We start from the raw sequence: 13,779 nt of genomic DNA on the forward strand, positions 1-13,779 counted from the left end.
AGGGGGGGGCGCCCAACTTGCATCCCAGCACGTTTTGTACCTCTGGTAAACTCAACGTAGGAGTAAGAGGCCTCTCGTTAAACTCCCAGCAGTTTTGTTGGGAAACTGCAACACTTGCTCCTTATCCAAACAGAGGAACTGAAGCCACAGAAAACAAGACTGTCGCTAACCCCATCAGTTCATCTACCCCCAGAGAAACTTCACTTTGTACCAGACATAAGGTTCACACCTTGCCTGGGCTGAGGAGAAACAGTCCATGTTTAGGAAACCATATGGGTATTTTCTAAAGCATTTTTAATGATTCAGTTTTTCTTGAAGTTGTTTCTGTGCTTCAAAGGTCAGAATAAATGCCAGAGGGAGATATTACTAAACAGAACACTGCAGAGACAGTTGAAGACAGGCCAGCAACTACAAGGTCTTTGCCATTTATCATACAGAGCCACGATTATCCTGTGACCCCACCACTTATCTCACAGTTACGATGTGCCTGTCAGACATCCACGGATTTCTCCCTCATGTGTACCAGCTCACTCTTCTATATGGATTTTGGGTATTCAGCATTGTCCTCGGGGGAACATCCTCAGTGAAACACCATACAAAAATCATTCATGTTAGAAATGCTCTCATTTTATTTAGCTATTCTTTACCTTTCAGCAAATGATCAAACTGAAACTGCCCAGGGAAGAAGGGGGCAAAACCATCTGCAGTGTTGGTTTATTTGTGCAACCTGAGCTCTGACAGTTTTGACTCGTCTGCACAAACAGTATTTGGAGACAGAATGTAAAATGATGGTGGCTTTAATCGATATGTTATAGAGCAGCGCTGCAGCTTCTGATTGCAACAGCCCAACAGAATGGCAGGAAGGGGGGCACATTTCTGTCCAGCAAGGGAGACTTTCAGAAGCCACCAAGTCCCCTTCGATAATGTCTCTGGCTCTTCAGTGCCTTCCTCACACAAGATTCTACTGGGTTTAGAGTATTCTACTGTGGAAGAAGTGCAGTCCTGATGAAAGGAGAGCAAAATAAATTGCATAGGAATGTAAGCAGCAGGGCCATTCTTCTAGACAATAGCAGAATACACTGCTTTAGCATCAGCTGAGATACTTCATTGTCTAACATGCAAATCTGCTTTTTCTAAACATTATTTATTTTTAGTGGCTGCTTATTGCACCAAGTGAGATTTTATCACCTAGCCTATCATAACTGGACTGTAATGTGAAATAACGCTCATAAACCTTTCCAAGGCACAGCAATAACTGTATTTAGCTGCTGAAGACACCGAGGTCAATAGCTACATGGGTATTACCAGTCATTTGGGGCATGGCTAATGATCCAGAGCTGGCTTACAAAGATGTGGTACCTACAATTTAAAAAGAGATAGGGAATCTCTCCTAGGCTAATCCTGGCAAGAACACCTTTCAGGCAACCTAAAAAAAACAAACCTCTTTTTGATCTAGATAATTGGATGGGGGACTTGGGTAGGTGGGTGGGTGGAGGTGGTAAAAATCAAGGAGAATGACACAAAACGTACTATATATAAAGATGCTGATTGACTAGCAGGAAAGGGACAACCAACCCAGGGAGGCAGTGCACACAAACATCTGACAATCATCTATTGTGGAGGTGGGGGAAGGCTATGTTCTTAAGCGATCTGCAAAGCTAGAAGGAAATGTTTTGGGCAAGTTTTGTCAATTAGATATTTGTTCTCTACTTCACAACAGTACACAGCATAAATCACTAATAATACTCAGAAAAGGATACTGCCTCTTCCTTACTGGGATGGGTCCTAAGGCATTTCATGTTATGTAATAATGTGGTGGTTGGTCGTCCCCCCCCCCTTACTATTTATTTATTTAGCTCTTAGTCATGTGACAAAAGTAAGGAATATGGAAAAGAAGTTGCAGAAATAGAGCTCTATAAAACTAAATGGTTTTCCTAAAGCAATAATTTCATAACCTCATCAGATATGATTAAGTTCCATCTCTTTCATTAATACCCATTCTAATTCCACAATAGTTTTGCACTGAAAAAAGCTCTACTTACTTCAATGAAATTTCTTCTAATTTACATAAGCACTAGTGAATATCAAATATATCAATCAATTCCTTCCACTCTTCTCAGTGAACCACACACAAGCCCCGCAGGATGTCTTGCATCGCACTCCTCTATTATACAAGCACAGTCTCTCCTCACTTCATTTATTTCAATTTTGCAAATGATCCCATGAGAGATAATTTGTTGTACTGATTGCAAACATGCACATGAAGGAACATCACATGCATAAGAAGGCCTGAAAAGTAAGTGCAGTTGAACATATCCATAGAAACCACAATCACTGTTAAACACCTTTTCTGTAACTTCTCTTTGGTATCTAACAAGCCAAGCTACTAGACGCATTTTAGTTCTTGACTACTATGCAAAAATACATCCTCAATGTAGAAAAGATTGTCTTATTCTTCAGAAATCTATAAAGGGAAGGATAAGTGAAGAAAATTCTTTTGGGCAATTAGTATGATAATTTTGTTTGACTTTCAGAGAACCATGTTAGCTGAAAATTAAATAAAGGGATAAAAACAGCATTACTAAAAAGCAATGAAAGGAAAAGATTTTACAGATCTGAAAATACCAAGCCTTTCAACAGAAGGAAAGACAGTCAAACTGGGCAAATAGGGATCAAGGAAAATCTTTCAACAGCTAACCTGAATGTGGATTCGATCTCCAGCTGGCTCTATTCAAGGCTCACCTAAACATAAACAGGTGCTGTATGGTACAGGAAGCTAGACATTGAATATGCTATTATATTTGACAAATCTCTTCAGTAAGACCACCCAAGATGCTATCTGCAGCTTAACAATGAGGATAAAGAGCTTTATGAAGGCATGACTTACAGGTATTTGCAAGGCTAGAGCAGTGTTATTTTTCATATTGGTTAACACAAACAACAGCTCAACTCTTTGGATTGCTGAGCAGAAGCTACATGTATATTCCTCCAAATCCAATCATGCCTCTTTTGCCCATTTTAGAAATTTATTTAGTTCGCAATCCCATAACCTCCCCCATAGGGGAGAGAGGAGGAAAAAAAATATATATATATATATATCTCTATATCAAGCAACACTCATTCTGTATCACAGTACAAGAGCCAAGTACTGGGGTTTTCCAGTGAACAGAAGTCATGGCATCTGTGCTATTTAAGTGGTTGCTAAAGAATCTCCTTCAGATAGGATGTTTTAAGTAGCATTTTGACATTTCTGCATCAGTAAGGAATGCTGTCAAAATGATTTGTGTCCAGGTGGAGGATCCTGAGAAACAGAGCCTCTCAAAGCCTTTTTTTCAAAATGCAATTTCCTAATTTTTTCTTTTTTGTAAATGATCTTGTTCCATAAACATTATTTTATTTCTTTCTGCTTTTATTTGTAGGTTCAAACTAAAATAGAGCAAGTTCTTTTACTTCCTCTTTGATGCCATTTAGGTATAAATTAGCGAAGGTAAAATTTAGCAGTTTTCTCATTGTTTCTTCATTTCCTAAAGTCAGAGGTGCTTTTTGTATTCCACCAGGAGACCTTATGTTACTGAGAAAAATGAACTCTGCATACTAATATCCTATTGTCCAGAGTAGCAGCAGACCATTGCCTCTTACATAAGATGAAATGAATAAGGGATTTCTTCATCATTACTGACAAAAAATGGTGAGCTCTCATGGTTTTTACCAGCTCTTAGTGACATCACTGAACATACATAGTAGAAATTACGCAGAAGTTCCCAAATTTTTGCTAACAGTGCACTGCACTGCACAATGTCAAAACACATCATATAATATATATGCTAGAAGAGGCCTGTACAGGCTTCGTACCTCACATGGATGCAAATGTGCTCTCACACTTCACTTGCAGTCTGGGTGGATCACACGACATGGAAGAGGTCATGGTGTCTGTTTTTTGTCCTATCAGCAAGACCCATAGTAGGAGTCTCAGCCCTCACTGCAGTAAAAAGTCATGATGCCTCCCTCTTTCCATTGTCTCCTATTGCTAGGCACAGGAATCAGAAAATGAGATCTCACCAGTCCATGTGGAGCCATGTATTCTCAGATTTGATTTGCCAGAGAAAAGAAAAGCAGGAAATGCATGCAGAACTGTCTGTCTGCTGGAAGATTTCTCTCAGGTAGAATCAGGGATCTTAAAGGGAGAAGATGGCATTAGTTGGAACTTGCCTGCCTCAAGCCAGAGCTGTCCTTTTCTAGATTATGGATGGGAATCTTAAACCGATGCAGAGAATCAATAGACAGAACCAACAAGCAGGGAATAAAAATGACAAGAAATAGAAATGCAGTACAGTTTTGCATATCATCAGAATGCTGCAATGTCAAATTTTTCCAGCCTGATAACATTTTCACAATACTTTTCAGGTACATCTAAGAGAATTAAAAAGGTGCATTTTTATAACACATTATACAAGCCTAACGAAGCCAGGGTGAACAGCAGCTCTAACTCAAAAGTTAGCTAGTCTAGAGGAGCCACAGACATCTTTTCTTCTTCTTCTCTAGCATAGAACCACTCTCAGAAATCACTGCATGTTGGAGAAGCTAAGCACAGTAACCCAATAATCCTCCCACGCTAGTGCAACACTGCAGACAGACACTAAGAAAGTAATTACTGTCTAGCTGTTCAAAAACCTCAGTGGTGTACATGATTAACAAATGTATGGCCAAAAAAACCACTTGTTAGAAACACAACCTGGCCTATTTTCCATTTATAAATACACATATATTCAGCTCTCAAATTTTTATTGCTTCTTCAAATAGCAAAGGTTTTCAAAACCAGACACTCAATCCAGGGGGGAGTAATTCTGCTCTCCCTCCCTCAGGCACAGCTTCTCCTAAGTCTTTGGCTTATGCATTCATGTAATTGCATCAACTGAAGTGATTACAGGGAAGTGGCACTGCCATTGTGCACTGAATATTACCCTCCCAGATAGCTCCGGACAGCTTAGCTGAGCAGTACAAGCACAAGGCTGGATAATTAAGCACTCCTGAACAGCAGTAGCTGAAAAATGGAGAGGGGACGGGGTATTTTCATGAAAATAAAAAAAGTTGAATTTCCTGTTTCCTCTGCAGGGAAATTTCTTGACGTTTTAAAACAAGCTCTGCTCAGGACTTCTAATCCTGGCTCTGACAAATTCCTTTTGCAACTTTCTACATGCTTGCCTTCTGACACCAGCAACAGAGCTATCTGGGATGGAAAGAGCAAAGTAAGTGCTGGGAGCTAACAACAGGCAATCTATTCTCACACACTCTCCCTGCTTCTACAGTACAGCTGAGGGATGGAGTGCCACAGTCAGATGAACAATCAGGCAGAACCAGGATGAGCCTGGGATATACAAAAGGTCTAAGCACTGAATCACCAAAAGGCAGCTTGGTTAGGTGAAATTACCATCTGCTTAAACACTAGAAATTGCTACTAACTGTCACTGGCCTGAAATCAGCTCCCTGGGAGATGTCCCAGTTAAACAGTTTTCCTGATTAAGTGGAGTGTGTTCCATCTTGAAATAGCTATGATTTCATTTCAACTTTAACTAAAGAAAATATGCCACGCATAGCTGCGGATTTGATGCGTGTGTTGGGGGGGGGGGGGGGCGGGGGGGGAGGCTATTTTTATTTTACAGTTAACAATCCTGTACTTATTCTAGGATTCAGATTTAATAGYATCCAGCCCACGTATTTACAAGCACTAGCATCCCATCCCAGTCATACCACAAGCTTTAGGGGAGCTTCTCCCTCTTATTTACCCTGACTTTACAGCAGCTGAAATTACATCATTGTCGACTAAGCACCAAATTCAGAAAAAAATGTCTCCATGGATGACCAGATTTTTGTTGTTTTTTTGAAGAAACACAGACAATATTCCTACTGCAACAAGTCAAGTGAAAAGGATATACGTGTCTCATTCTCTCTCCCAAGAGAGAGGCAGAAGCCTTGGAAAAAGAATAAGCTCCCTCGATCACAGTCTGAAAGTTGGAAGCAGAGAAAATCCCATGTCTGGATGAAAATCAGACAAGACAGCATCCTGAAGAATTTCACTGAAATGCTAAAACACATCCTTTACTCTGGGACTACCTTGGCCAACCTGGAATACTTGGTAACCTTAATTAAAACAGGTGACTAAATTTAAGCACTGAATAATTTTACTTGGCTGAAATTAAAGCAGGCCCTTAAATATCACGTTGAAACAGAATCCTCATTATTAAACAGCTGTTAACAGCATGAAATTTAAAAGTTCCATCTTTTGGGAGATGATCAATAAATTCCATTTAAAACATAAGGCCTCATTATAAAAATCATCAGGAAATTTTAAGCATCTTTCAGCAGGACAGCTACTGGACTGCATAGACAACACTGGACCAAGCTCATTGAGAACTATCCCAAGCAGTTCATTGGCTCTTAGCAATATGCAGTCCCAAAACAAATTAAAGTGAAGGAAGCTGGATTTAGAAGAAGGGGGGTAGGGGGGGGAAGTTTACGCTAATCTGCTGCTGATCAGATAATCAATTATAAGGAAGGGAGGTCATGGTCCTAAACTCTATGCAGCCCTGTTACAGAAATTACACTTCTTTTCAGTCTAACAGTCAAAAAAACAGGAACAATGGCTACCATCTCAGTGAACTGATTTAATCACCAGGGAAAAGATTTTCCAGGTATTTCTGAAACAGAAGTACAAGCTGCTACAGCAGAAACTAACGAGCCAGCATCTCTGGCAGGGACTGTACTGCATTAAAATTCCCACTAGAATTGGTGTATATAGGATATGTTGCACACATTCACCATCAGCTTACAAGACATCCAAGCAAGCTGTGCGTCTACATCCTTGTCTGAAGTAACTCGTTACCAGAGAGTCTCTGCAGATGGAGTACATCATATCTGAAGATCAGAGAGCATCAGGAAAGGACAGTTAGGTGAAAGGAGGAGTGCAGAAAGTGATTCCACACCCCAAATCAGCCACGAAAAGCATCAGCGCAATCCCTGGCAACAGAAAAAGTAAACCAGCACCCCTAAATCTGGGACAGAGGGAGTAGTTACAAGAACTCTTAACTTCTGAGAACATGAGGTACAGTTTAAATCTGTCCTAAGCACCCTTAATATTTTGCCACATTGATTGGGAAGGAATTTGGAGTAGAAACAAGAGAGTTTTATCTAAATAAAAAACATAAGAGGGTCATAGTCCCCCCAAAAACCTGTTATTTCCATTATCACACTCCCATAAGAAATCATGCAGTTCCTTGCCATCTGCTGTGGTATTACTAACTGTTTATAATAACAAATCTGTCATGAGAAATATGTTCGCATGAAGGCTGTAACATATGCTTTCTATTAACCAATGACAAAGAATATTTTAGTATACTGAAGATCCAGTTTCTCGCAAGCTGCACTGTTTAGAAGAAAATAATGACATGCATCATTGAGCCCAATCCTGTTCTGGGAGCCACAACAGGAAACATTGCCTGTGTCAACTCCATACTATTTCTACATCAGAAGAGTCTTCCCCAAACAGACTGCCAAATCTTGTACACGACTACTGTGGAGCACTGGAGATGCAGCGAGGCACAGGGTCTAGCCCAGAATCTAGACTCTAGCTGCTCCACAGCTCCAGTTCTCAGGTCAGGCCAGATGAGCTGGGCAACACATGATTCCCAAAGTGGAAGGGTTGGCACAGTCAGAGTGACAGAATGTGCTTATGAACACAGTTACAGGAATGGCTAACAGACATTTCACTGTGAACTCGATGAGGGCAACTGACAATTGCTCCTGGGGAAAACTGTGATGACAGGAAAGACTATCATTGACACTGCTTATTTCTATGAGCCAATTCGCCTTCTTTAACAAGCAGTGCAAAAGCACAGAAAAATCAACAGCACAGTGACACACCTAAGGGGGACAACCAGCAGCAAAGGAATCCTTGAAACATCAGGTGTGGCACTGCTTTTTGTTCCAACAGCACTCCAAAACCTTAACAGCAACATGTCTTGCACCTCTCCAAGCAGAGAAGACATAGGAGGGTGCAGAGCACAAAGCACTAAAGGCATCTACAACTCCAAATCAAGCCACGTTCTCCTGTCCTGCATAAAATATCATGTATACCAGCAGCTTCACCTTCAACACCCCACCCCACCACTCTAGCCAATGCTATAAGACATTAATGCATTAAAATATTACAGGAACCTGCTTGGTTCATTTTCATAATCCTCATCAAGGTTAAACAAAGGAATCCTGGTTTTCCTCCACCCACCCCATCTTCTCAAAATAACATTTCAACAAAGCATAAATAACAGACTTATGCTGTTCAACATAACAAAAGAGAAATGTTAACCACACAGGGTACAAAGAAAAATGGAAAGAACCTTGACTCACGTTGTTTTTCCTGTAGAAAGCCAGATGAGCAAAATGCAGACTCCTCACCTGGTAAGGAAAAACACGCAATGTGAAACAGGCGTTCTTTCCATAAACATCAAGCTCTTTACTTTTTCTAACATACTGCAATAGGTATTTTGCAATGGGTCACTATGCTGGTTTCTAAAACTCCCATTGGCTTCAGTGGGAATAGCTCAGCATACAGCAGAGACATTGGAAAAATTGATCAAATCTATTCAAACAGGTTATTCCAGATGCTAGATTTTCCTTTTAATTTCAAGATAGGAATCATAGGCAATGAAACTATAGATAGGAAATTATTTCTCCATAGCATTATCCACTGAATCTCTAAATAACCAAGTAGCAGCATAACTTATCTAGTGACACAAAATAGATTCATATTCTAAATATTGAATTAGCAGTGTTAAGAATGTCTCCTTCCTCCCATTCCCTCCCACACTCCAACTGTCCAAGGAAAGTTGTACAAAGTGATTTTCTTGGATCGAATTAAAAAAATAAAATAAAGCCCCCCGAACACACAAACATAAGGATAGCGGGATACAGGGGCCTTTTATTTAGTTCGTGCATATAGATAAATGTCTCCTATAGTACTCAGGGCATTTCTACCAAGGACAGTAAATACCTTTAGCATCACATCAAAGCCCAAAGGCACCAGCCTGTAGCTGTCATTAGAGCTGGGATGGGAACCCAGGACCCTTAACTCCTTCTCTAGATTCCTTCTTCATGAAGCCTAGGCAAAATTTAGTCTTCTCACTACAGCCTACGTACCATCTGATCAGACCCAAACAAGATACACAGAAAGAGACAGCACCCTTCTGCTGAGAGTCTGAGTAAACAACACAAGCGACATTTGATTATTTTCCATATACATGGAAACAAAAAGTCAAGTGACCCATGGGGGCCCCCCATCTTAAACAGATGGGTCAAGGACCAAGGAAGCTGGTGGCATTCCAGGATACAGGAATAAAACTAAGCATGTGTTGTAATCACCTGCCTACTGATTTTCTTCTGTTCAGTTAAAGTTTCTGCCCAAAGCCTTAAAGACGACTATAACACACGGACAAACTGTTCCTCATCTGATGGACTAAAAATGCTGTTACACAAACCCAGCCGTGGTTAATATATAACGAACAAGAATCAGTTCTTTCCTCTAATGATGGCTGCACCAGTAGGGAATAAGAGCTCTGCCTCAGCTCTCCCATTTTCTTCAGAAAAGAAGTTACTGGAGTTGGCAACCTGGCTTTTAAATGGAGCAAAGTGACAGGCCCTTCAGTCTATAACAAAGCCTGCTGTTCTCCATTATTTATGCTGAAATTACAACCAAAGAGACTCCCTTGGTACCTGATTTTGGAGAAAAGAAAATCATTTAAATTAACTCCTTTTAAATATTCATATACAATCTCCTTCATGTATCGCTTCCTCACCAGGGCATTTGCAGACTGTTGTTCTGCCAAAGAGCTTGGCTAACAACTGTTATCTACTCCCAGCTTACTGGAGAGAAGTGTTATCTGCAGGAGCTCCTCAGAAGAGTAATTGTTGAGGTGAAGCAGCCATCAGCCATTGCCTTGGGAAGAACCTGTGAAGTTCTCAGGAATGTGACAGCTTAAAAACAAGAACTGGGCCTCCATATCAAGAGCACAGACCAACTTTCTAAAGTGCTTGTATACACAATTCTGGGAAATTACAACATGACTGAAAAACAACAGRATTCAGGAAGAAAATTCCTTCCTGCGACAACTTTAAATGGTTGGGGAAATAAAAATTCTCCATCTCAAAAGAAGAGCTCTTGATGGAAAGTGAAAAGCCACTGTCACAACAGAAATCAAATTCATTTTTATTTAGCAGGTTTCAAAAACAGACTTCAAAAACAATTTTACTGACAAATATCAACTTTCAATACATGTTTTTAACATTTGCATTTAGGTTTTTTTGATATCTTTTATTGTGCCTGTCCCACATTTTTTAAACTGTTTTAAAAGAGGAAAAAATAAAAGGAGGTCAAGGTGGGGAAATTAAACAAAAACCTGCATGCAAAACAAAAACACTAGAAAGGAAGCACTTGTTCTCCGAAGCTAAATAGTGTGTAAAAGTGAATAAATTCTAGAGGTGGCCCACGCTTTCATGCAATCTAGTTCTTTCTCAGTAAAGAGTTCTCATCACATTTGTACCACTGCCTTGTGCAGGATACAGTGAACAGAAATAACTTTGCAGGCATAGCATGAACTATTACAGAGCATGTGCAGTAAGTAAATGTCAGAGGGGAGACACAGGTGGTTCATCTAGTGTTTTTAGATCTAGCATTAAATTTTTGTCCCTGCAGAAGCTTTTCAGCTTTTCTTCAGAACCAGTAACCTTGCCTCAAGCTCTTGTATAATCTAGAAAACAAAGAATTGAGACAGTGATGCCCCTCTGTGTCCCACAAAACTAATAATGGCCAGGGTTAGTGAAGTCTCCAAACAAATCTTTCCTGTTTAATGCTTTCACGATGGTAGGACAGGGGTAAGAATAGCTATTTATCACAAGTCTTTCAAACTTTGACCCAGACTGTGAACATTTTTAAGTACAGTGTCATTTTCTCACAAGTTTTTTCTCAGCACTGTCACAAGCTGCTCCACAAAGTACTGAAACATTCATGGAATCCCACACTACCACTGAAACAATTTACAAAAAAACAAAAAAAATATGTAAGTACCCATATGTAGTTTTTTTCTTTCCTAGAAACTTACCTTATTTCTAGAAAATAAGCATTGCCTTCATTTGTTATATGTTGATGTTAATGGAAACAGCAAAAACTGACTGTGAATTACAAACTGGCACAGCGCTCATTTTCCTGTCTTGGCACAGGACATTTATTGTGGTACCATTTTCACAGCTCCCAAGGAAGCAGGGAACATATTTACATCACTGATCCTTAAACCTGCAGTACAGCTCTAACCATACATCTTTATAACTTGAATTATTACTTCTCCTTTTCCATCTCCTTGCCTCCCATTCTCACCCAAAAAACGTATTATACTATTCAAGCACAGATCCTGTCCTGACAAGTGGGATAAAGGGTAAATGAACATTAATATCCAGACAATACTGCTGCAATATTTTGATGGTATTTTTCAGGTATGTGCTTTGCTAGTTGGTTCTTTATCCTCTTAAATATCCCCTGATCTTGCACTAAACTTTTATATGGTCTCCATGAAGATACAAGAGTACTGTTCCCCTGCTTCACAGACTTCAGCAAACAGACTGTTCTAGTAGGGTTCTACTTAGCAGGGACTGTTCAAATATAGCAAGCAGTACTTGCTACAAATTTATTTCCGGCCTAAAGACAAGGCCTCAAAAGTCAAGAGAAAACAACAAGCAGGGTGGAGTGAAAGGGGTGAAAAGTGACTAATAAAACAAAAAGATGATGCACAACTGCTAGCCAGCTAGAATCCAGTATCAGAGTGGAACAGTTCTGCATGCTGACATTCAAAGCTAAGAAGATGATACTATTAGTGTAAACTGTTGCCAGGAGATACTGGAGCTGACAGGATATTCCTGATTTTGCCTCAGTAAAGAGTAGAGAAATGAAAGGTCTTCTGAACTTCCTTCCAGGCTTCCATTTCTGAGTCCATACTGAGTCCTTCCTATGTTCTCCTGTGCGACATCAGTCCTCTGCCCTCTCAATCCTCCTGAGACTCCAGCACCTCTATGCTGCTGCAGTGTTGTGTATGCAGGCAAGTAAATGCAAGAAAAGGGCCCTTTTAACTGAGAGAATTCTGTTACCTGCTGAGCAAATCGCACATTTAACTGCGCATCCTTCCCTTTCACTTCAGCCTCTTATCAATGAAGATCTATGTACTTTATAAATCTAATTTAAAAATAATTACCTTTACATAAAAATAATCAGGAGAATAGGCTTGCCTCCATGGTTGTTAAGAGAAAAAGTTGGAAGAATTGAATTTCTGTGCTGATTGGGTTGGTTTAAAAATTCTAACAGCTTTCCTTGCTCGTAAAATTCTTGTTCACCTCCCTCCACCTTTGCAACCCTCCAGCAAAAAAACAACTTGCTATGCACAAAGCAGCATATTTCTCGGGAATTCAGCAAGGAGAAGTGGTCAGAAGTGACAAGATCTTTATTCAAGGGAAGTTAAGTCCATGTTTGGAGGGTTATGAGTACAGAAGTTGGAATTTATGACACTAAGAATAAACGCACCTAAGTCATCATTTCCAGGTAATCCCAGCACTCAGAATCTTCTCAAAGAAACTGCAGAGTTATTCTTCCAGTACACCTCAGCAAGGGACATACTTCCTTCAAAGCTCAGGACCCACTCCACTCAGTGTCCTCCTTTTAAGCACCAGCTATTCTGAAAATTTGCCTTCCAGTTTTACACACTGAGCTTTTAGAAGGGGAAGGAGGGGGAGAAAATAATAATAATAATAATAAAAAAAAAAAAAAAATCAAAAAACAAACTTTCCTTCAACTGTTTTGAAGACCAGCTCTGGGAACTTAAGGGTCCAGGTCAGAAAACTACTATAGTAAATATGACTCTTGGCTTTGAAACAGGATATACACTTGCTCAAGACTCAAAAGCACTTGAAATTATTAGGTGCAAGCTACAACCAATTTTTCACAATCAGTTATTTCACAGCAAGTTCACATGAGTTTACTTTATCTATACAATAAACAAAGGCGGTGTGAGATTCTAGATATTCTCAAGAGATTCACAGATCTCAAAAACATTTAAAATTGCACTTAGCTTGTGAGTTTAGATAGCCTCAAACTTTCAGACAGCGTAGTGGACAACTTGTAAAGTCTGGCCCCAGAAAAACATATTGACCTAAATTTCTTTCAGGCATGGAACTAAAATCTGATGTCATCCTCTTTTACAAACCTTCACAAAAGGTGTTTCATAAGAAGATAGATCCAAAGATGTAGGTTCATCAAGGTCTTTCAGCCATAAGTTCCCAGGCTTAGGTTCTGTGCTCATTTCCTGCTCCTCACTCATCAGAAATGGTATGTTCTCCAGCTTCAGAAAACATGCCACAGTGCAAATCACAAAGTCAGTTTAAAGGCCCCCTAAATCACATTGCCTTTCCCTTCGCATAGTCATCCCGTAAGACGTTCAAGCTTCAAATATGAAGCTAGACTGAAATGCAGAGATGCTCTAACAAAATCTGCCATATTTTAAATTACCCATCTGAAGACATTTATTCTAATATGACAGGAAAAACTTACATGCCATGYCTGATTAGCCACTTGAGGGCATTCTACTTCATCTAAGTATGGTCAAGTGCTGCAAAATTAATTCTACATTTAAAGAAATTCAGGAAGACAGTTCAGTTTATGACAAGTCTCACCAAAGACAAAGGAACTATTCA

General features: G+C 39.8%; 1 protein-coding gene across 1 annotated transcript in view; it reads right to left on the minus strand.

The window, feature by feature from the left end:
* PITPNM3 (PITPNM family member 3) overlaps nt 1–13,779 on the minus strand; it is a 107,851-nt gene that overhangs the window by 62,574 nt on the left and 31,498 nt on the right. The window contains exon 3 of the mRNA XM_026075922.1: nt 8,401–8,448. Within this exon, the coding sequence (XP_025931707.1) occupies nt 8,401–8,448 (48 nt within the window). The remainder of the gene's footprint in view (nt 1–8,400; nt 8,449–13,779) is intronic.

This window comes from Apteryx rowi, unplaced genomic scaffold (assembly GCF_003343035.1).
Source record: "Apteryx rowi isolate R43461 unplaced genomic scaffold, aptRow1 scaffold_414, whole genome shotgun sequence".
NCBI classification, from domain to species: domain Eukaryota; kingdom Metazoa; phylum Chordata; class Aves; order Apterygiformes; family Apterygidae; genus Apteryx; species Apteryx rowi.